We start from the raw sequence: 24,439 nt of genomic DNA on the forward strand, positions 1-24,439 counted from the left end.
AGAGGGTTTCCTGAATGCACAGGGCCTAACCGTTCAGTGAGGCCGGCCCTCGTCCACAGTGCGCTGACCTGCTGCAGGGTCTCGGGTTCCCTGGCATCCAGCTCACCCATCGCCAACCCCAGCTTGGTGTCTTGTGGCCCCTCACTGGTGGGCACCCAGCAGGTGAAAGCTGCATGCCCAGCGAGAAGGAGGAGAAGCCGGTGGGGCAGGGGTCCAGCATGGAGTGTCCAAGGCCCCTCTGCTCTCCCAGGAACACCCAGCCCCGCCTGCTGTGGGCTTTCTCCTCTTTAGTGTCTTTGTGGCTGATGTTGCCAAACACCTTCCTCTGGAAGAGAAGGCTCCATGACCATGGAAGGGGTGGAGGTGAGGAGGTGCTGTAGCCCTAAACCCAGAGAGCTTCAGAACTAACTTCCCTGAGCCCTGAACATACTGCCTGTTACATCTGTACCAACTGAGGCCAAGATCCAGGCAGATTCTCTGTGGAAACAGTTTCCCGGTCCAACAGGCGAGCTCTGCCCTCACCGACTCACGCAGGGTCCCTGAGCCATTGAGGCCAAGCAGAGCCGCGCGCAGGTGAGGCTGGTACAGCCACAGGGCCGCCGTGGTCAGGATGGAGCATGCAGCGGAGACAGCTGGCTGTCTGTACCATGACTGCTGGTGTCCTGTGTGCCCGTGCAGGGCAATCCTGGTGAAAGGTGGGGCCTGGCCGCTGTCCTGGGGACAGGATGCGACCTCAGAGAGCTCCCATCCCCACTCCCCATCCCCCAGCTCTGCTTCAGAGCATGGATTGTGGCTTTTGGCAGCTCCCTGGGCTGGGAGGCTGTGTAAAGCATCAACCCCCTTGCTCAAGGTCAGCTGAGACCCCCAGCTCTGGGGTCACACACCATCTGTGCCACCATCCAGGTCATCCCACTTCTGTGAGGGAGGGCCTGTGTGGGGCTGTGGGTGATGGGGGATTTGGGGGTGTTATGGGCTGGCCCCAGGAGTCAGCTTTTTGAGGGGAGGGGAGGGAGAAGCTTTGACCTGCTCACCCTTCCAGGGGATTCCAGTCCCAGCTCTGGTGGGAGGTGCAGGTGAGAAGCCTCTGCAGGTTTCTGGGTCCCCACCATTTTTCAGCTGAAGCCCCTCTGCCTGCACAACCCCTAACTCTCCCTCCCGTGGCCCCGGCCTGAAGCCACAGAAGATGGGGAGTTTACGTGGCTTCCCTTCCTGTAGGGAAACCAAGCCACAGACAAACACCTTCCTTTAAGAAAGCATAGAAACCGGAAAATAATAGTGGGTGGTTATCACTGACGTGGTTCATGTAGAGACGCTTCACAAGCCTGGCACATGGAGGGAACTGAGGGCCGTTGCCCCGAGTCCTGGACTTCGCACCCTCCGCCCCCGCCCCGTGGCCCAGTCTCCCCTTGGTGTCTTCTGGTGGCCGGGCGGACTTCAGCCTCCTGAGCTCCTTCTGGAAGGACCAGGCCAGGGCAGAGGTCATTCACAGAGGGGAGGGTGTGGTCGACCTTAAGAACCCCATTGCCCCCACTCTGTGTCGGAGCTCAGTTCCGGGTCTGAGCAAGCGTGGCTTCCTGGTGCTGTCCCCACCCTCACTCACCCAGGGTGGGGGGGCTTTGTGTCCACCTTGTCCCCTCGTGCAGCCTGGCCACCCTGGGACCCGTGCTGTGTGTGCATCTGCTCTGCTCACAGCTCACCCCGGGGCCCATCAGACTTCACTCATGACAGGGAAGTGTAAGGATGAACTTTTCCATGGTTAAGAATTTCAAGGTTGCGACAGCGTTGCCCAGAGCGAACGGGCACAGGTGTGAGGCCCATGCATAGAGAAGCTGCGGTGTGGGCTTCAAGGACCCTCCGTGTGGGGGTGGGATGGGGCCGGACAGGGATTTTCTTCAAACGCGGCTCCAGGCTCTCTTCTCGGCAGGGGGACGACTGTGGGCACTGCCTGTCTGTGGAGGGGCCCTGGGGCTGTCCAGCTCAGCAGGAACGGCAGGGGTGGGAAGGGAGGTCGGCCTCCCTTAGCACCCCTGACCTCACACCCCCTCATCAGGGCAGCCCAGTGCCTAAACGGCCTCTTCCTCGTCTAGCTCTGAAGACCTGGAAGGTGTGGGGGCTGAAGGACATTCAGAAAACAAATTGTGTAAAGCAATTATCCTTCCATTAAAAAATAAAAAAAGATTAAGGAAAAAAACACAAAGGACAGCAAAGGTGTGGCTTTCGTTCTCAGCCAGCCTCTGCCAGATTCCGCCTGTGCTTACGCATCAGACCAAAATGCTGGTGCTCCCACCCCGTATCACAGTGAGGTTAGAGACACAGAGAGGTTGAGCATCTTGCCTCAGCTCACACAGCTGCTGGGGGCAGGGCTGAGAACTGGACCCCTGAGGTCGAATCTGGAGTCCAGATGCTGTGATGACCCGGAGGGAGCGGCAGAGACCAGATGGCCCATGCTGAGCCAGGCGCGCGCACACACACGTGCACGTGGCCTTCACCTTTGCGGCTACAGAAGTCAGAGGAAACCAGAGGGCAACCAGGAGAGGCCAAAGGAGAGCGAAGGCTATAAGGAGGAGAGGCCACAATTCCCAGGAGGCCAGGGAATTACCTTCTCTGGTGAGTCTGACTCCACTCTACATTCCTCTCCCTGGACCCAGGAACTGACTGTCCAGTGACCTAACTGACTTGGCTCCAGAATGATGCCTTCCCAGGGGTTCAGCTTCGACTGGACTCCACTGCTGTCAGTGAAAAGGGGGGAATGAGTACATAGTCTGGGCTTCAGATTTGTTTGGAGAAAAAATTTATTAGAAGAGAAGTACTAATAAACCACGAAGGCAATTGGCATGAACATCTCCAGAACACTTAAGAAACCCTCTGCTGTTTATCTACCTCCTCTCCTGTCACGAAAGTGGAAGGTCTATTTAACAAGTAATTCTGTGCTTATCACACTCTTTCTTTAAAATATTTATTATCTATTTATTTATTCGGCTGTGCTGTGTCTTAGTTGCAGCCTGTGGGAGCTAGTTTCCCAATCAGGTATTGAACGTGGGTCTCTGCATTGGAGTCTTGGCAATTGGACCACTGGGAAGTCTCTCGTGATACTTCTGGGGATAGTAACGGGTCTCAGACCTCCTCTGAGGCCCCCTTAGAGCTGAGGCATGGGGTGGCTGCAGTAATCCTCCTGAGGCTAAGGTGTGGTTTGTTGGTCTTGACTCACTCACACTCCCTGCAAACATAGGGCTACTCCCCTGTGTGTGTCCTCTGGTGTCTGATGAGATGGGTCTTCTGACTGAAGTTTCGCCCACACTCCCCACAAATATAGGGCTTCTCCCCTGTGTGTGTCCTCTGGTGGGTGATGAGGACTGACTTCTGACTGAAGCTTCCCCCACACTCCCCGCAAACATATGGCTTCTCCCCTGTGTGTGTCCTCTGGTGGGTGATGAGGAGTGACTTCCGACTGAAGCTTCGCCCACACTCCCTGCAAACATAGGGCTTCTCCCCTGTGTGTGTCCTCTGGTGTCTGATGAAATCTGACTTCTGAATGAAGCTTCGCCCACACTCCCCACAAACATAGGGCTTCTCCCCTGTGTGTGTCCTCTGGTGTCTGATGAGGACTGACTTCTGACTGAAGCTTCGCCCACACTCCCCGCAAACATAGGGCTTCTCCCCTGTGTGTGTCCTCTCGTGTGTGCTGAGACTTGACCTGTCCCTGGAGCCTTGCCCACACTCTCTGTACATGACTCTCATAATCCCTGAGATCCCTGCCCCCATGAGCAATGGGCCTGTGTCCTCTGGATTCAGTTTCTGGCTTGTGCTGGGCTCTTCTCTCATTCTCTCATGCACCCCAGAACCCCCCATTTGTACTCCGGGTGAGTAGGAAGAGGCCCTTGAAATCCTCTTCAGCCTTATGCTTTTCAGCAATTGTTGGGGCCTGTCCTTGGCCTCCGGACTCTCAGGTTTGTCGCTCGGGCTGTGTGGATCTGAATATTGCTGATTTTGATTGCCTGGGCAGGGATCCTCTGGTTGGAGGAGGTCTCTTTCAGATGGGCTCAGGACGGTCTGAGAGGGGTGACTGCGTTTGATGTGTTGGCTGAGGAATTTCTGACTGGAGAAGGCCAGAGAGCAGGAGGCACATGGGTGGATCTTGGGCTTCGGTTCTGCTGAAAGAGGAAGCTTTTGGTCAGGTAGCTGGTTTGCCGTGGTCAGGCCCTCCCCACTAATCATTTAAGTGTTGAAAGTGCACGATTTGTCTCCCATCGAGTGTGTCTTTACAGTCCACGTTTCCGCTCCACTCTTATTCTCTACATCTACAGAAATCCAGGAAGTTGGTGACAGGGGCCTTTTCTCCATATCACCCAGATAGGGACCTTCCAGCAGAATCAGAGGCAGCGTCTCTCCTGATAGAGGTGGATCTGTAGTGACTTTCCCTGCGTGTAAGTGTCTGAAATGTCATGTCACAGTGGCCACAGATATTTATCCTACTGAGGGATAAGACTTGATGTCTTAGGTGGAATCTCCTTAATGGTTCCCTGTGAGGGGAAAGGGTCTATTAAGTTAGGGGCGCCTGGCCTGGAGCTCTCTGCATGTGGGAGGCAGCACAGGGGGTGGTTTCAGCAGGTGTGGGTAAATCTGACTTTGTGGCTCCTTGTTCAAAGAACAGCCTTTGTGCCAATCTCTGCAGGAAGTGGGTTTGAGACTGGACGAGACCGAGAGGCCCAGGTCCCACTGACTACAGGTCTCTGGCCCCTGCTGCCCCAATTGGTTCACAAATTGCTCCTCTCTCAGTTTCCCATAAATCATAAAATAAAGGCATATCCTTTCTCCAGCCTCACCAGTACTCATACCTCATTTATTTCATTCAGTCTTAGTCCATTTAACGTGCACTAGGAAGCCCTATTTAAAAATACATCTCCAGCCAGATTCTTCACACCCTCAGTCCAAAGCATCTTCAGACAGCCCACTCTCCCCTCATATCTGGCAATCAACTGACCTCTGAGGGGGCTCCCTGCTGATGCCTCGTCCCCAAGATGAACCAAAGCATCGTCTTAGCACAGAGAACATGCTGCTTGCAGCTGAAAGCCGCGCGGTTGTTCTGTTTCACCCAGGAGGACCCCTGGGGCCTGTACGTGGACACAGACCCTGAGGCTTCCGTGTCCCATCCAGCCCCCTTCTCTCCCTCTGTGCTTCCTCCTGCGACCCCTGGCATGGCCTCTCTTCCCGGCCTTGGGGCTGCAGCACTGGCTGCTTCCCTGCCCAGAATCCTTCCCCATGGGTGTTATCTCTGCACAGACCCTGCCCCACCGTCCTGCACCACACCCCACCCTCTGCTCACGCTGACCTGAGGCACGTTCCCTGCGCTGGTTTTCCTCAGAGCACCAGCCTCTGTCTGGTGTGAAGCCCCTGCTGCCCCAGGGCAGTGGTTCTGTCTGTTTCGGTGCGTGGAGCCCCGTCTGGGACAGAGTGTGAACTCACATGACAACAAGCTGGAACAGTAACTGAATGCACATCACTGTACATGTGTCGCTTAGAAATGGGAGGAAATGAGGAAGAAACAGGTAAAGGGCAGAGAGCTGGTAGGTGCCAGAAGTGTTGCTTTTTGCTTCTCAGCCTTTCAGCAGAAGGTGATGTTACACATTTTTTTTTGCATGAAATATTAAAAATTAGAACTAACATATTTAATGTAAAAATTTCTCCTAACAATCATATGAAAAGAATCAAATTCTGAGGCATTTTTATTGCAACTCAACTTCCTTTGGACTGGATTGTACTCTGCTTTGAAATCGGACCACGGAGGCTCCCAGGATGGGGTGGGGTGCTGGAAGAGGGCTGACACTCACCTCTCCCGGCCGCGAGCTCACTCTTCCCCCTGCTGTTCCGCTTGATGCCAAGGTCCTGACCATACTCGTCCCCGTACCAGACCAGCAGCTCACAGCCCGGCCTGACCACCTGGCAGGTTCGGTAGAAGATCTGCCCGTGATACTGGAAGGCCACCAGGTTCTGCTCCTCGTCGTCGCGGGCACAGTTCACATACCTGGGGGCGAGGCCGGGAAAGGGAAAGAAATCTCAGGAGATGAGTGCCCTCCACTCTCCGACCATGCCCAGCTCCTTGCCTTCCGCCTCTGAGGCCGCCCCTCATGTGGACCTTCTGTTCACACCTTCGACCAGGCCATGTGAATACCCATGCTTTTCTCTCCTTACCGAATTAGCCATTTTCCGGAGCCCAGTTCCAGACGCATCTCCACCTGGACTGTCCGTGAGGCTGGTGACCTCCAGCTCCTCTAAACTCTGAATTAAGTTCTCTTTCATCCACAGGACTTGGTGCTCCTTGGCTAGCATGCAGCCCTCAGCATTCACCCCAGCCTGCCTTCTCTCCCGAGGCTTTCTCCCATCTCCCCACGTGTATCCAGGGTCCTATCCGCTTGCCCACCCCCTCCACAGAAACTTGGAGAGAGCTCAAATATAGCTTGAGACACAGAACAGTAATAGTTTGTTCACTGTCTGCCTGCCCTGATGAAAGGAGAGGCCCTCAGAGAATGACCCTGCTCAGGGCCATGCTGCCCCCGATTCCTTTTGAGGCCTCAGGGCCCACTTGTCACTGGAACCAAGCCTGAGGAGGTTGTTGCCCACAAACAGTCAAGGTCTCCTGTGTTAGGTTATCCTGGTTCTGTGCAGTTATTCAAAGATAGAAGAAATAAGGTTACTGTTCCTAAAATCAATTGGCTAATGTCTGTTTGCAGTATGTTCTCCAAAAGGACATGGGTTGTGTGATCTGCTTCAGTAACGAAGTGCACTGTCTAAACCGAAACATAAAATGCATGGTAAATGTCCATTAAGTGAGTTAAAGTGTCCCTGGTGAATCTAGACTCCTCAAGTTGTTTTCAAGTCCACCAGTTTTGTTCAGCATATAGACTTGTATCTTGATGGCACATGCCATATTTTTATTTCCTTCTTTCTAGTGTCTTTTGAAATGAAAGAGCATGATATGGAGGGAAAAGAGGAAGGAAGATGTGAAAGCTGTTGAGGGAGCCGGGTTGAGAAGGAAAGGGGCGTGGGATGGAGGGAGTCTCAATGTCTACACACTGCAGCCTCACTGCACTCACCTCATCCAGTTGGCCCAAGACGTGTCCTTTCCATCCACATACTCGTAGCAGTTCCTCCTTTTGGTGATCTGAGTGTCAGAAAAAGAGATACAAGCTTTCCTCTTTCTTTTCTTTTCTTTTTTTTTTTGGTAGGAAGCAATAGAAGAGCTATTTCCCTGTGTAGTCATTGGTGCTTTTCAGCCTGCATGGATTCACCTGCCGGTCGGACCACACGGTAAGCCCCTTACTCATCATTCCAAGTCTGAGTCTCTTGGTTCATTGAAGGCAAGGGCTCCACAAGGGAGGAGTCACTTCTGTGTGTCTGTACTACTGTGTTCCCACCTCTCCTCAGACCTTTAGATAGAGGTCCTGTGTGTGTGTACACTGTGGTCCCACCTCTCCTCTGACCTTTAGATAGAGGTCTTGTGAGTGTGAACCAAGGTGTTCCCACCTCTCCTCTGACCTTTAGATAGAAGTCCTGTGAGTGTGTACCAAGGTATTCCCACCTCTCATCTGACCTTTAGATAGAGGTCCTGTGAGTATGAACCAAGGTATTCCTACCTCTCATCTGACCTTTAGATAGAGGTCCTGTGAGTGTGAACCAAGGTGTTCCCACCTCTCCTCTGACCTTTAGATAGAAGTCCTGTGAGTGTGTACCAAGGTGTTCCCATCTCTCTTCTGACCTTTAGATAGAGGTCCTGAGTGTCTGTACACTGTGGTCCCACCTCTCCTCTGATCTTTAGATAAAGGTCCTGTGTATCTGTACATAGCGTTTCCACCTCTCCTCTGACCCTTAGATAGAGGTACCTAGTGTCTGTACACTGTGGTCCCACCTCTCCTCTGACCTTTAGATAGAAGTCCTGAGTGTCTGTACACTGTGGTCCCACCTCTCCTCTGACCTTTAGATAGAGGTCCTGAGTGTCTGTACACTGTGTTCCCACCTCTCCTCTGACCTTTAGATAGAGGTCCTGAGTGTCTGTACACTGTGTTCCCACCTCTCCTCTGACCTTTAGAGAGAGGTCCTGAGTGTCTGTACACTGTGTTCCCACCTCTGCTCTGACCTTTAGATGGAGGTCCTGAGTGTCTGTACACTGTGGTCCCACCTCTCCTCTGACCTTTAGATGGAAATCCTGTGTTCACGCCCAGGGCACACAGTACACAGGGCTGACCGTGTCATTGCCGACAGTGTTATCACCATCTGTGTCCTTGCATGTACACATGAAGTACCCCCACCACATAGAAGCCATTAGAGGCCAGAGGACCGGGAAACGGGTGCTTCTCACCAGCCAGGCATATCCACTGTTGGCGGCCTCTTCATCGTCTGTGATCTGGCCCTCATAGGGGCCAAAGTGCAGGCCCAGCGGCAGATCGGACGCCTCGTTCCACACTCCAAGCCCAGCGTCAGGGATGCCCGACAGTCTGATGCTTAACCCAGGGGGCAGAGTGAGGGCTGAGCGATTGGCATGCCCCTTTTCCACTGCACAGTCCTTTACAAAGGTTGGGGGCCCATGGGCAGCACAGCTGTCGATGAAGAAGTTCTGACACTCCTCACAATCTGGAGGTGAGAACAGGGATGAAAGGAGGTATAGTGATGTTGCTGGTCATAACGTCCTTCAGAAAGAACTGGGGCATTCATGGCATTTGGCCTCGATCCTGCACCCGAAGTCATAGAGGAAGGGGATGGACGGGGGACCAAATGGTGAGGTGAGGTTAGTGGACTAAGGCCTCGTAGCCCCTTCTCCGTGACTGGGCCAGCGGGGTCACTCACAGAGGTAGTCATCATCCTGGGGCTCGCTGACCTCTTGGTACACATGGCCCTTTCTTTCTCGTAGACAGTACCTCTTCACTCCAGTCTCCTTTCTTCTGAGTTCTAAGATAGAGAACAGAAGCTAAGCAAGGCTGGTGGGGTATGGGGAGTTAGCCCCTCTTTTACCGGAAAGTATGAGATCTCCTACCTGTCCATCTATACACTTTGTTAAAACTTTCTTACGTATATTTTTCAAACTTTTACTTTTGTAATTTTATGCTTTAATGTTACATTATTTATTTCTTGGCCACACTGCATGGCTTGTGGGAACTTAGTTCCCTGACCAGGAATGGAACCCACACCTCCTGCAGTGGAAGCGTGGAGCCTTAACCACTTAACCCCCAGGAAGTCCCTTCTCTATATTTTGTTTCTTTTCCCTTTAACTACAGATTCAGGATACTGAGGCTCCACTGACCACAGATGCCCAGTTCAGTGATAGCTTCCTGCACTTCCCCTTAGTAGGTTTAACTTCCCAACCTTCCTACTTAGGAAAAAGTTCACCGACACATCTACTCAGAAAATATATGTTAAGGGCACATGACACGTTAAGGGCACATGAGCAGAGTTCTGGGCATAAACACTAATAATGCTCGGTTCCCATTATCACAGCTGGGTTTATCGAACTACTTGTAGGTGTCAGACTTTTGCATTTAATGTGAGGCTTTCAAGCACTGTATGAGTTATGTATCCTTATCCTCACTTTACAGATAGCAATCAGGACCTCAGAAAATGTATAAGATTTTCCCAAGGCCCCAGTGCTAACTTCATGTCTCAGATCAGTCCACCTTAAACCCTGCCTACCCAAAGTCCATGCCACACACCTAGGCCATACTTATTAGTTTTTCTACAGGGATTAGCGGAACTAATTAGAGGAACTCCCCAAATTTTCTCTTACCGACTTTATGTCTGGGGTGCTGTCCAGGGGTTCTTGCTTTTCTGTGATGGGGCACTGGTTTCTGAGCCTGCTTGGAGCCACTTGTCTTTAGCGATTTTGCTGCTCCTGGCAATTCCTTCAAACTAGATTCCTTACTTAATGGTGCCCTGGACATTCTCTTCCATGTGAGTAAAAGACAACAGGCATTTCTTTAGTTCTTTAGGACTTTATGAAGTGTTTTCACATGCATGACTTTAGTTAATACTTTGACAGTTCTTGGAAATACCTGATTTGGGGGTGGGGGTGGTCTGAACATTGGAGTGTAACAAAAGGACCTAGATGGATAGTGAATCAAAACTAGAATTCATATCTTAAGGTTCTTCCCCTGCAACTTTCAGCATAAAAGTGAGAGCAAGGCACGGAGAATAGCTGGAGGTCAGGGAAAGAGGAGGGTAACGTCTGGTAGTGAGATCCGGGGGGTTTATATTAATTAGTGGCCCTTTGATGGACAAGGAAGTATGAAAAATTACAGAGGGGACAAACCACATCTGGAAAATAAGGTGACAACGCAGTGAGATTAAGAAGAGAAAAGACGATCGGCAGAAACACATTTAGGCAATAAAGAAAATGAGATGAAAGTTGCAGGTTGCCATGTCCTAGAGACAATGTTTGGAATTAAAGTAGCTGGTCTCATCAGTTCTCCTTGAACAAGGCTGTATTCTCCTCAGTTTCCTGATCCATGAATTGGTATACAGGCTAATTCTTAATATTATAGTGGACATGAAATTTAATAACCATCAACAAATTGTTGTGTGAGCTATTTAATACAGTAAGAACGTGAGCGTACATCCCTGGTATCAATTTATTCCCTAAACTGCATCTATATTTGAAGTCTAACTCACAGATATTATCTTCAGCATTCTTTGACCTTTCTACTCCTAGATGAATGCTTAAATGTGGAGTCACTCATTCACAAAACATTCAGGGTCCCTCAGGGGCTTTGAGCTGGGCCTGGACTTCTGAGAATGAATGGGTGTGGGCTAGCCTCCCAAAGCTCACAACACAGGGGCAGGCTGAACACATGATTCCAAACAGGAGAGTTGCCTATTAGAACTCAGAGGAGGAGCTGTTACTCCCTCCTGCAAGAAGGAGCATTTGAAATGATGCCCAGATATGAGTTTCTACTCAAAAGTGGGTAATCTATGTGACGTCCTTCTGTTATTTTCTTATTTGTTGCTTTTCAGTCATGAACCTGAGGCTCATCAGGGTTGCGAGTTGCTTCCTCTTATTGGAGTGGGAGGCTCTGAGGTAGGGATCCTGTCTCCTTCTTCATCTTCGACTGTCCACTGTACAAACTGCCCAGCATGTCCTTAAGCTTCCCTTAGTCAGATGTCTTAGCATATCCCTCCGTAGCACAGCACAAAAGAACTAAGGTTGAAAACATCTCTCAGATGAGTGATATAAAGATGTATGAATAAGCTTCATAGAACTATGGAACTTTTAATCAGTTTGTAAGGGGTTTAGAGAAGGTGCACTGGTTTAGATTGCACTACCAATGATACTGTGATCTCAGACATATAATCAAATGTTTTTTACCTCATTTTTTGGATGTATAATGGTGATAGCTATATACCTACTTATAGGTACTGTAGGACTGATTTAAGGTTTAAGTAAGTTTATTCACATAAAATGCTTAAAGTCTGAAATATTATGAAAATAGTGTAACAACAGAACTGCCTACTACTGCTGTTGTTCTTACTAACTGTAAAGGTGGTGATGGTATCAGACAGTGTGCTAAAGATTCAGGGCAGGAAGGCAGCCGTCTCCAGGATCTCTGTGTTTTCTCCTATTCTCACCTGTGACTGGATCCATGAGGAGGACATTTTGGCAACAGGATTTGGGAAATTCTCACCTTCTGGTGTTTACTGTGCTCCACTCTGAAGGCCATCGAAGAAGGTTTACCTAAAAAATGGTGAGAATCATCAGTGTTTTGGTTGGTAAATGTTTCCAAACTCTGGGTATTCTAACTAAGGACACATAATTCTAAGCCAGAGAGTGACAAAGACAATGATTACCAAAGGACGAATGGAAGATGATTTCTGTATCATCAACTTCTGTGCTTCCACTGGGACCATTACATAATTTTCTTAAAATTTAAAAAAAAAAATATGAAACTTCATCTGTGCCTCATCTGATGTTCATAAACTATCTAATAAATTTAGTAGCCTTTCATGACAAAAGTACTCAACACTGTAGAAATAGAAGGAAGTTACTGCAATATAATAAAGGTCATATATTGAAAGTCTACCTCTAACATCCTAGTCATCAGTGAAAAGCTGAAAACTTCTACGATCAAGAAAAACAGGCAAGGATGCCTGATATCTACATTTCTGTTCACCATAATATTAGAACTCCTAGTCAGGGCTTTAGGTTAGAAATGGAAACAAAAGGCTTCCATTTGGAAAGAAAGAAGTAAAATTATGTCTGTTCACAGGGGCATGGTTTTATGTGCAGAAAAATCTTTAAATCCACACAAATCCTGCACAGAAAGTTGCACAGTACAAAATCAACATTCAAATATCTTTCCATGCATGAAGAATGACCATTCCAGAAAGGAAAGTAAGAAAACAATCCTATTTATTTTTTATTTTTTTAAAGCTATACTGAACAGCTAAATTAAAAAACAATATATTTATTTTTATTTATTTGTTTGTGCCAGGTCTTTGTTGTGGCATTTGGGATCTAGTTCCCTGACTAGGGACTGAACCCAACTTCTCTGCACTGGGAGTGTGGAGTCTTAGCCACTGGACAAATAATCTTATTTATAATAGCATTGAAAAGAATGAAGTAATTAGGAGTAAACTTAAGGAGATGAAAGACTTATATGTTGAAAACTACAAAATATTGCTGAAAGGAATCCGACATAAATAAATAGATAGGTGTCTCATGTTTATGGATTTGGAGGCTTAATATTATTAAGCTGTTCATACTACCGAAAGCAATTTAAAGATTCAATGCAATTCCTATTAAAATCCCAATGGAAGTTTTTTCAGATGTAGAAAATCCATCCAACAGTTAACACGGAATCTCAGAGCACCCCAAAAAGGCAAAGCAATCTTAGAAAGAACAGCAAAGCTGGAGGCCTCTGATTTCCGAATATACTACAAAGGTACAGTAACCAAAAGAGTGTAGATTTGGCAAAAAATGTGTGCTTAGTCGCTCAGTCTTCTTGACTTTTTGTGACCTTTTGGACTGTAGCCCACCAGGCTCCTCTGTCCAGGGGATTTCTCAGGCAAGAACACTGGACAGGGTTGCCATTTCATTCTCCAGGGTATATTCTTAACCCATGGAGTGTACCCGCATCTCCTGGGTCTCCTGCATTGAAGGGAGATTCTTCACCTGCTGAGCCACTGAGGAAGCTGGCTGGCATAAAGACAGATATGTCAATCAATGGAACAGTATAGACAGCCAGAAATACTCTTGGATACATGGCCTAATGATATTCATCTAGGGTGTCAAGATAATGGGGAAAGTTTAATCCCTGTAAAGAAAGGTGCTGGGCAAACAAAATAACCATATGCAAAATAATGAACATCTTACATCTTGAAGAAAAATCAATTCAGAATGGATTAAAGACCTAAATGCAAGACTTGCTAAGACTCTTAGAAGACAACAAGGGTGAAGCTTCAGGACATTGAATCAGCAATGATTTCTTAGATATGGTACCAAGTGCACAAGTATTAGTAACAAAGTAAAAATAGACAAATGAGATTAATCTTAAAACCTCTGTGCAGCAAAGGACACTGAACAGAGTTGAAAAGGCCACCTATAGGATGGTAGAAAATATTTGTAAAATATGCATCTGATAAGGGGTTAATAAGCATACACCAGTATGAAGGCTAACTTTAAGCCAGGAAGAGACCCTGATGGACCATGATGGAACCTTGATATCAACTTTCCATGCTCCTGCATTGTAAGAAAACAAATTTCTCTGTTTTAAGGAATGCAGTCTTCTTTGTTATGGCAGTCTGGGCTGACTAACAGTGAGAGAAGGAATTGAATAGACATTTTCCAGAGAAAATACACAAATGGCCGACAAACATATGAAAAGATGCTCAATATTACTAATCAATAGGGAAATACAAATTGAAACCTTCTGTGATGGGCAATGTGTATAAGAAGACAAAAGCAAGTTTGGTAAGGATATGGATAAATTGGAACCCTTATACACTATTGTTGGCAATTTGAAATGTTGCAAGCTTTCTAGAAAACAGTATGGAGTTTACACAGAAAGTTAGAACTGCTGTATGATCTAGCAATCCCACTCAAGAGTGTATTTCCATAAAAAATTTAAAGCAAGATATTGAATAAATAGTGGGCACATGTATGGTCACTGCCTCATTATTCCCAATGGGCAAGATGTGTAAGAAATCTAAATGTTCATTGGTGGATAAAAGATAATGGTTATATATATGATATATGTTATAGCTCTTATATCCACATGCACACAACGGAATGTTTTGAAGCCTTAAAAAAGAATTCTGTCCTATGCTATATCATGGATGGGCCTTGATGATATTATACTATGTGAAATGAACCAATCAAAAAAGACAAATATTGCCTGATTCCACTTCTATGAGGTATCTAAATGAATCAAATCCATGGAAACAGAAAATAAAATCGTGGTTGCCAAGGGCTGTGAGGAGGAACAGTTGGAGAATTGTTACTCAGTGGGTTAGGACTTCAGTCACGCAAGATGTGACATTTCTACAGATTTGTTGTATAGCAATGTGTATATATATCCCTGGTGGCTCAGCAGTAAAAAATCCACCTGCAATGCAGGAGATGCAACAGAGGCAGGCTCAGTCCCTGGGTTGGGAAGATCACCTGGAGCAGGAAATGGCAACCCACTCCAGGATTCTTGCCTAGAGAATCCCACGGACAGAGGAGCCTGGTGGGCTACAGTCTATGGGTAGGCAGAGTCAGACATGACTGAGCCATTAGCACTATGGCAACTAACACTAACGTGCACATAGTTACCAACAGTGTGCCATATACTCAGAAATTGTTAAAAAGGTAAATAAAGACGTGCAGGCGTATGGTGAACCGAGGCATATGTATTCCCTATGAAGAATCTCTCTTCATGTAAAAACCTTTGCAGACAACCAAATATTTATTTTCATGTCCCTTTCCCTAGTTTTAATAGCCTCAGGGAACAGAGGGACTTCCCTGGTGCACAGTGGATGAGAATCTGCCTGCCAATGCAGAGGACACAGGTTTGATGGCTGGTCCAGGAAGATTCCACTTTCTGCGGGGCAGCTAAGCCTGTGTGTCACAAGCTACAGAGCCTGTACATGCTCTGCAATGAGAAGACACTCACCGCAACCAGAGAAAGCCCATGGACAGCAATGAAGACCCAGTGCAGCCAAAACTAAATAAATAATTCTTAAAAATCTGGGAGAACAGAAATCCATAGATGGAGAATCATAGAACTGTCTAAATTGTTTTCTGCATTCTAGGCAGATTAACTTTTCTAAACTAATTCAGCAGCAGAAGAGGAGGTGAGCTGCTCACTTCCACTTTATAATAAGAAGTGTACTTCATTTTATTTACCTGATGCCATCTCTGGTCAGTGAAATGTGGGAAAGATCATGGAGAAAAATAGTTCTCTCCAACATTTCCCAGAATCAAAATAATTAGTTTAACCTTAGGGTAAAAAGATCATGGGTTTTCTTTTATATACATACATAAATAATCTTGACATAATATGATAATCATTTCCTCATCGAAGAGGTTTAATCCAATAACCAATGAGATTAGTATTAAATCTGTTTAGTGAATTTATTTCTAAGGTTTCTTTAACTGCCTTTCACTAAGAATGTTTAGCAAAAACAATTCTTTGTAAAAAGAATGATAAATTTTAACCATAAAACTTTTGAGAATTACACTGGAAAACCTATACATTCATCTTCATTCAGACTTATATAAATATTCAGCCACAACCACTTCAGAATGCTGAAAATTATGTTTTCTTTGCTAATGGCTGAGATGTAGTGAGACCTAAGCCCAGGCTGGTTTCAGGAAGACACCTCCACATCCTCCTGGCCTCTCACCTTGCTGCCTTGGTGTCCATTCTTCATCAGAATCCTCAGTGTCATCTACCTGGGGCTTGATGACCTGCCTGCGGTGATGCATGAAATCCGGTCGAGTGGCTTTGAAACCTGGAAAGAAGCAAAATATTTGTCCTAAGAAGGAGAAACAAAGCATAGAAGCAATGGGAAGTGTCACAAAGTCAGGGAATCAGTGGGATGGACTGGGGGAATCTAGAATAAGGCAAGAGGTGAGCTCTGCACTGCAAGGTCAACCTCCCTTTGGTACAAAACTGTAAACATTTCCTCCAGGTTAGTCTCCACACAAAAGGGAACTGTGAGCAGATGAAGCACCTAAGAGCCAGCAAGTGAACACTGAGGGTGAAGACCTGTTTCATGTTTCCCAGGCTCACAGGCACCCAGCACTTCCTGTTACCTATAGCAATCAGCGCTTCGTAGTTTCTTTTCATATTCCTATATCGGATTTTTTCCCATTCTCCCATCTCTTCCCATTGTTCCTTGGAGAAGTATACGGAGATGTCTTTGAAAGCATCTTTGGCCTAAGGAAAATAATAGATTTCATCAGTGATTTACTAATCTAAGTCAGACCTTAGAGCTGAGCTTTCTCCTCCACCTTTTGTGCAGGGAGTAGCCTGAAGCTACTGGATGGTCTGTGTGAGACAGGGATGAAGGCTTTCCTTCCCGACTATGTCCTGCCTAACTGAACAAACACTGAGCATTTTCCTAACTCTCCCTGGACACAGGGCAGTTGACGAAGCTAGTGTCCTGTTTTGCCCCACTCCACCCCACCATCTCAGACAGGACCAGGTATGCCCATCCTGTGTACAGTCACAGGGGAGTTCACTCAGTTGCCTGGGCAAGCAGTCTGTGGTGCTTCAGGGGCCAGCGCCGTGTCCTTCCTATAGAGCTGGCTTAGAGCTCAGCTTTGCCGCCTCCAACTCTCACCGTGGGCTTCCACTCTCTTGTCCCAGCATCTGCCTCAGTGCTCTCCTCTGGAGACCTGTTCGGCCTCATGGCCATTGGAGTGCTCAAGGCCAAGGTGCCTGTGGAAGAAGCAGGTGCTGAGATAGCCCAGAGCAGTGTCCAGAGCCTGGTCTGTCTTCCTTGGGTGGAGTGTACAGGGCAGGAAGGTGAGGGGAAAGTCAGGGTGAGGGTATTGTTGGGATGGACGGATCCTGACTAGATATGACAGATCAGCCTAATGTGAACTAGATTTGGTTTCTTTGGTTCCCCTACAATTCAGCCCCTCTGAGGGAAGGCACTGGGAGGGATGTGTCTGTGGGAGACGGAGGGATTTTTAATGAGACCCGGAAACCCCTAACTGCTGGACTGGGGTCAGGGTGAAATCAGGGCTCTGTTCCGGTGCAGCGGAGGGAATGTTTCTCCAAGAAGGGTTTTGAGGATCTCCTCCTGCAGACTCAGAAAAATCTGGGCATAACGTAGGTTCTACGTCTAAGGGACAAGTCGCTTGGCTTGAGGAGATCTGGGTCCCACAGGCTGAAGTAACTGGGGTCCTCAGACAGACGGGACTGGGGATCTTTTGTCTGATGTAGAATGTGCAGGGTGAGAAAACTTGGGATCTGTGAGGCTGAGGACATCGGGGGTTTCTTATTAAGGGACTTTATGTCTCCGACAGGCAGGACAGGGTCTTGAGGAGGAAGAGTTTTAAGAGCTCCCAGTCGGAGGTATTCACGGTCTCCGAGGGTGAGGAAATTTGGTCTCTCTGCGGGTGGTACTTTTAGGGTGCCTCAGGCTGAGGGGAACTGGGCTTAATCTAGGTATTTGAGGGTCGCAGCACTAGGGGATTCGCAGTTTCTCTGGGTGGAAGGGACTTGTAATCCCTGAAGCTGACGAGACCAAGCCCCCTTCAGATTAGGACTCAGGTTGCTCAAAGTTGACAGGATTTCGGGCCTCCCACCCTAGAATTTGAAACCATCAGGCTAAGGGTTTATGAGGGCTGCGCAGGGTGCGTTTCCGTCAGCCTCCCCGCTGTCCCGCCACGCTGCCCACCCTGTCCCCAGGAGCGCTAGAGGTTCAGCGAAGTCCAGTCCTTCGGCGCTGAGGTGAAGTGAAGGGCCAGCAGCCTGCCTATACCCTGTCAGGCACAAGCGACCAATCGGCGTTGTGACTGAGGCAGTCTGGCCAATAGGCGCTCGGAGGGTGGGGAGCGCGATGGATGCCCCGCCCCACCGCTCGGGGATTGGCTGCTCTGTGGGCGTGTCTGTCAAGCCTCCAGCGCGCAGGCGCAGTTTGGCTGGTTTCTTTGTTTTCAGGCCTGGCCTCTTAGGCTTGGATCCTCAAGTGGGCGGGTTGTCCTCAGGCTGAATGTTTCTTTCCAGTGCCCTCAACTGGTATATCGGCTCCACCAGACTGTAATCGTGCTCCCGGAGTGTATCCTAGGCCCACCTGTGCCCTACCTTATCAAATCCAGTTTTGGCAAGAACTCTTATGTGGTGAGTACTGCATTATTCAAGGGAAACGGTGTAATTAACTATATTCGGATGAGACACAAGATAAACACCGTGTGGTCAAAGAATTTAAACACAACGCGCGGAATAAGGATGTTAGAAAAAACTTGGAGGATTTTTAACCTGAAAGTGGAAGTGGCACTGATGAGCCATCTATGTATTTAATGTACCTTCAAACTGAGGTATAAATAAAACCTCAAAGCCTTGCAAATGTTTTCTGTAAGCCGAGGCATCGATCTGGAGGAATGTGGATCCACTGAGCTGAGTTTGCCTGACACCTACTGGCTGCACAAGATAAAATAGGGACACTGTTTCTGGCTGTTAGGTAGCTTTGCTCACAGAAAAATAATGTGATTTCCATGTTGGAAGCAAAGTGACTGGCTGTAGAATTAGTGTCAAGTGGTGGTTGGGAGTCTGGATGGAGAAATGTTACCAGAAAAGCGAGTTTACCTCTTGGTGGGTGTAGAGCCAGAAGGTACAACCCAGCCAAAGCTCATGGGAAGGAAAAGTGTATTACTTGCAGAACCATGGAGAACACCATGGAGCTTTCCAGAGCAGAGTCTTTGTAAACCACAGAGTGGGGTAAGCTTTAATCTATGAGTATAGGCATGTTCCGGCTTCTGTGGTGACTCAGATGGTAAACAATCTCTTCATAGCAGAAGACCCATGTTCAACCCCTAAGTGAGGAAGATTCTAAGAGGAGGGCGGGGCAGACCACTCCAGTATTTTTGCCTGGAGAATTCCATGGACAGAAGAGGCTGGTGGTCCATGGGTTTGCAAAGAGTCAGACATGAGTGAGTGACGAACACTTTAACTCTACAGGCATGTTCATTAAGGGTCTTGGGCTGTGGGAGACTCCAAGCTTCAGTTGATTGAAGTCTTGAGAGTCAGAACCAGTCACCATCAGCATCCCTTACATTCCAGCTGGTCTGGTATACATATAGCTATCTATTCTTGATATAGATATAGATACCTATACTTCTTCATATTCTTTCCCCTTATCAGTTCAATTCAGTCACTCAGTCATGTCTCACTCTTTGCATCCCCATGGACTCTAGCATGCCAGGCCTCCCTGTCTATCGGTAACCCCCGGAGTTTACCCAAACTCGTGTCCACTGAGTCGGCAATGCCATCCAACCTTCTCATCCTCTGTCATCCCCTTCTCCTCCTGCCCTTAATCTTTCTCAGCATCAGGGTCTTTTCAAATGAGGCAGTTCTTCATATCAGGTGGCTAAAGCATTGGAGTTTCAGCTTCAACATCAGTCTTTCCAATGAACACTCAGCTCTGATCTCGTTTAGAATGGACTGATTGGATCCCCTTGCAGTCCAAGGGACTCTCGAGTCTTCTCCAACACCACAGTTCAAAAGCATCCATACTTGAAGCTCAATTCCAGAAAAATAAATGACCCAATCAAAAAATGGGCCAAAGAACTAAACAGACATTTCTCCAAAGAAGACATACAGATGGCTAACAAACACATGAAAAGATGCTCAACGCCACTCATTATCAGAGAAATGCAAATCAAAACCACAATGAAGTACCATTACACGCCAGTCAGGATGGCTGCTATCCAAAAGTCTACAAGCAATAAATGCTGGAGAGGGTGTGGAGAAAAGGGAACCCTCTTACGCTGTTGGTGGGAATGCAAACTAGTACAGCCGCTATGGAAAACAGTGTGGAGATTTCTTAAAAAACTGGAAATAGAACTGCCATATGACCCAGCAATCCCACTTCTGGGCATACACACTGAGGAAACCAGATCTGAAAGAGACACGTGCACTCCAATGTTCATCGCAGCACTGTTTACGATAGCCAGGACATGGAAGCAACCTAGATGCCCATCAGCAGATGAATGGATAAGGTAGCTCTGGTACATATACACCATAGAATATTACTCAGCCATTAAAAAGAATTCATTTGAATCAGTTCTAATGAGATGGATGAAACTGGAGCCCATCATACAGAGTGAAGTAAGCCAGAAAGATAAAGACCAGTACAGTATACTAACGCATATATATGGAATTTAGAAAGATGGTAACAATAACCCTATATGCAAAACTGAAAAAGAGACAGAGAAATACAGAACAGACTTTTGAACTCTGTGGGAGAAGGTGAGGGTGGGATGTTTCGAAAGAACAGCATGTATATTATCTATGGTGAAACAGATCACCAGCCCAGGTGGGATGCATGAGACAAGTGCTCGGGCCTAGTGTACTGGGAAGGCCCAGAGGAATCAGGTGGAGAGGGAGGTGGGAGGCGGGATCGGGATGGGGAATGCATGTAACTCTATGGCTGATTCATGTCAATGTGTGACAAAACCCACTGAAATGTTGTGAAGTAGTTAGCCTCCAACTAATAAAATAAGTAAATAAATAAAAATTAAAAAAAATAAGCATCCATTCTTCTGCACTCAGCTTCCTTCACAGTCCAACTCTCCCATCCATACATGACCACTGGAAAAACCATAGCCTTGACTAGACAGACCTTTGTTAGCAAAGTAACATCTCAGCTTTTTAAAATAATGTCTAGGTTGGTAATAACGTTTCTTCCAAGGAGAAAGTGTCTTTTAATTTCATGGCTGCAGTCACCATCTGCAGTGATTTTGGAGCCCCCCCAAAATAGTGTCAGCCACTGTTTCCCCATCTATTTTCCATGAAGTGATGGGTCCAAGATGCCATGATCTTAGTTTTCTGAATATTGAGCTTTAAGCCAACATTTTCACTCTCGTCTTTCACTTTCATCAGGAGGCTCTTTAGTTCTTCTTCACTTTCTGCCATAAGGGTTGTGCCATCTGCATTGCTGATATTTCTCTCGGCAATCTTGAATTTAGCTTGTGCTTCATCCAGCGCAGTATTTCTCATGATGTACTCTGCATAGAAGTTAAATAAGCAGGGTGACAATATATAGCTTTTTTTTTTTTTTTATTTTAACTGTAATTATGACCTTTATAAATATTCACTGCTTTAAAAATGGACCAAAGTGTAAATAAAATGGGCAACTGATATACCTCAGTTCCCAAAAGAAAAGTACAGGAAGTTGTTTTCACTTTTCAGTTTTAGAAAAAAGACTTCATCATTTTATACGTGATGTGGCTTTCTGGACTCCTGACATCCTCATAGAATTTGACTGGAGTTTCCTTCTCTTGGAAGTGGATGGGCATTTTCTTGCTCTCCACAGTCATAAGCTTCACTTCCAGGGGGCCCAGGTTTACATAATCCTTGAAATCCTGCTCATCCTCATACAGTAAGTATTTCATATCAGAGGCCCCAAACTCTATTCTTGAACTCTCTTCTTCATCTATCTCCGGAAGCTGGCCCAATCTGCTGTCCTTGTAACTAAGACGAAAACCACTGCTCCCAAATGAGATGCTCGACATGTCTCTGCTTTTTATGTCTGTAGGTTGCGATTCTGACTTTTCTGGGGTGACTTTATGTGTTTCTGACAATTCCAAAGGCACTTCAGGTGGTACTTCCTGCCCAACAGCTTGGGTAAGATATAGTCGCCTGGGTATCTTGAGATCCACAAGTCTGCAGTTGAATAGCTGATCAATAAGCACCAAATTTTCTTCTTCCAGCTCATGAATACCTTTTTCCAGTTCTTCCACTTCCTTCCTGCTATTTGCAATCTCTTTATTGAGCCAGTCATTTTCCCAGATCTCTCGATAGCTGCCCTTGTCAATGAACCTTAGAGCATTCTCTGTGGCCCATTCCTTCTTTTGGTCCTGCTGCAACAAAGTTTCTCTGATTATTTTCTTTCTATCATCTTCCAGGGTGATTTTATACTGTTCTGACATTTTTTCGGCATTCTCCTTGACTCTGTTGATGTCGTTCTGTAAGGAGGTAAGGAGGTTCGCATGTTGTTCACTCCCTACATTCTTGTATTCCTCCCAATATTCTTTCTCACTGAGTTTCTCAAGAAATAGCTTCTCAGAATTGCTTATTTGGATGCGCATATCTTTCAAGTTTTGTCCCTGGTCTCTTTCAAACTTCCATGTTTCCTTCATTGCGTTTTCAACTTCCTCTCTTGTTACAGCTTCGGATCCCTCTGACTTCTCTTCACTCAGTTCCTTTAGTAGTTTCCGTATGTGCCAAATTTGTTCATCCTTTAAGCGTTTATTTCTTTCATGATACTTCTGATTCTTTTCTCTAGATTTCTTTATTCGAGCCATAAATCGTTCTACTGCATTTTCCTTTATTTGACAGCCGGCCTCTTTCCCATCAGCCTTGCCGGCCATCACTCTGGCTCTGTAGCATCTGCTCCTCCTCTTTCCGAGGCCAGCTCACACATGGCCCCCTCAGCTTTGATATGCTCCTTTCCCGATTTTGAACCAGTCTGCTGTTCCATGTCTGTTTCTGACTGTTGCTTCTTGACCTGCATACAGATTTTTCAAGAGGCGGGTCAGGTGGTCTGGTATTCCCATCTTTTGGGAATTTTCCACAGTTTATTGTGAACCCACACAGTCAAAGGCTTTGGCATAGTCTATAAAGCAGAGATAGATGTTTTTCTGGAACTCTCTTGCTTTTTCAATGATCCAGTGGATGTTGGCAATTTGATCTCTGATTTCTCTGCCTTTTCTAAAACCACCTTGAAGATCTGGATGTTCACAGTTCATGTATTGGTCAAGCCTGGCTTGGAGAATTTTGAGCATCATTTTGCTAGTGTATGAGATGAGTGCAATTGTGCAGTAGTTTGAGCATTCTTTGGCATTGCCTTTCTTTGGGATTGGAATGATGACTGACCTTTTCCAGTCCTGTGGCCACTGCTGAGTTTTCCAAATTTGTTGGTATATTGAGTGCAGCACTTTCACAGCATCATCTTTTAGGATCTGAAATAGCTCAACTGGAATTCCATCTCCTCTACTAGCTTTGTTTGCAGTGATGTCTCCTAAGGCCCACTTGACTTCACATTCCAGAATGTCTGGCTCTAGATGAGTGATCACACCATCATGACTGTCTGCTTCATGAAGATCTTTTTTGTATAGTTCTTCTGTGTTTTCTTGCCACCCCCTCTTAATATCTTCTGCTTCTGTTAGGTCCATACCATTGATGTCCTTTACTGAGCCCATCTTTGCATGAAATGTTCTCATAAGCATGAGTTTTAAGGTTGCTATTGCAGGGAATGGCCACAAGGCGTCAGGACTTTTTCATGCCTAGTTGTGATTACCTTGAAAGTGAAAACATTCAAGTTTTAACTCCAGACTGTAGTTCAATATGGAATGTAGCTGAAGCAACACCCAAAAATTTATGTGTTCTTTCTGAATATTCTTATTTATTTATTTTAATGTTTTTTTTTTAATTTACTGGCAGTGCCATGTGGCATGTGGGAATTTTAGATCCCCGACCAAGTGTCGAACCCTTGCCCCCTGCATTAGAAGCACAGAATCTTAACCACTGGAGTGCAGGGAAGTCCCCCTAAGCATTATTTTTTTAAAGTAACCTTTATTTCATATTGTAGTAACATTGATATACCATGTGTTGTTGGTGGCAGGTGAACCGAGTGTATTTTCTGTTTTGTTGTTGTTCAGTTGCAGAGTCAGATCTTTTTGTAGGAGCGCTCCCTTTTCTACAGGCCCTGTTACACTGGTAAGACATCTATTTGTATATACATAAGTGTACATGAATGTAAATATCTAGGTACATAGATGTGTAAATGTCCAGATAGAGATATAAATGTCTATGTATGTAGATATACAAATGTCTGCATGCATAGAAATATACATTCTAGGTACATAGATGTATAAATACCTACATTCATAGAGGCATAAATATCTATACACATAGACATATAAATATATATGTACATATAGACATAACTATCTATGCAAAACAGAAAAAGAGACACAGATGTACAGAACAGACTTTTGGACTCTGTGGGAGAAGGCGAGGGTGGGATGTTTCGAGAGAACAGCATCAAAACATGTATATTATCTAGTGTGAAACAGATCACCAGCCCAGGTTGGATGCATGAGACAAGTGCTCAGGCCTGGTGCACTGGGAAGACCCAGAGGGATCGGGTAGAGAGGGAGGTGGGAAGGGGGATCGGGATGCGGAATACATGTAAATCCATGGCTGATGCATGTCAATGTACGACAAAAACCACTACAATAATG

The 24,439-nt window shown here is 46.4% G+C and overlaps 2 protein-coding genes across 2 annotated transcripts; both read right to left on the minus strand.

Annotated features, from left to right (window-relative positions):
• Positions 1 to 3,199: 3,199 nt before the first annotated feature.
• LOC122439454 (histone-lysine N-methyltransferase PRDM9-like) lies at positions 3,200 to 16,862 on the minus strand. The gene is made up of 10 exons (XM_043464483.1): positions 16,807 to 16,862; positions 16,277 to 16,400; positions 15,865 to 15,972; positions 11,664 to 11,713; positions 9,773 to 9,929; positions 8,839 to 8,940; positions 8,354 to 8,625; positions 7,092 to 7,159; positions 5,829 to 6,022; positions 3,200 to 4,148 (listed from the first exon to the last, which is right to left on the minus strand). Exons 2-10 carry the CDS (start codon positions 16,341 to 16,343, stop codon positions 3,232 to 3,234), a joined length of 1,935 nt encoding a protein of 644 aa, XP_043320418.1. The 5' UTR covers positions 16,344 to 16,400; positions 16,807 to 16,862; the 3' UTR covers positions 3,200 to 3,231.
• A 4,427-nt stretch (positions 16,863 to 21,289) lies between these two features.
• On the minus strand, positions 21,290 to 22,564 carry LOC122439400 (coiled-coil domain-containing protein 83-like). The gene has a single exon (XM_043464454.1). The coding sequence runs from the start codon at positions 22,562 to 22,564 to the stop codon at positions 21,386 to 21,388; it is 1,179 nt and encodes a 392-aa protein (XP_043320389.1). The 3' UTR covers positions 21,290 to 21,385.
• Between the last annotated feature and the right edge of the window lie 1,875 nt (positions 22,565 to 24,439).

Source organism: Cervus canadensis, chromosome 4, assembly GCF_019320065.1.
Source record: "Cervus canadensis isolate Bull #8, Minnesota chromosome 4, ASM1932006v1, whole genome shotgun sequence".
Classification (NCBI taxonomy): domain Eukaryota; kingdom Metazoa; phylum Chordata; class Mammalia; order Artiodactyla; family Cervidae; genus Cervus; species Cervus canadensis.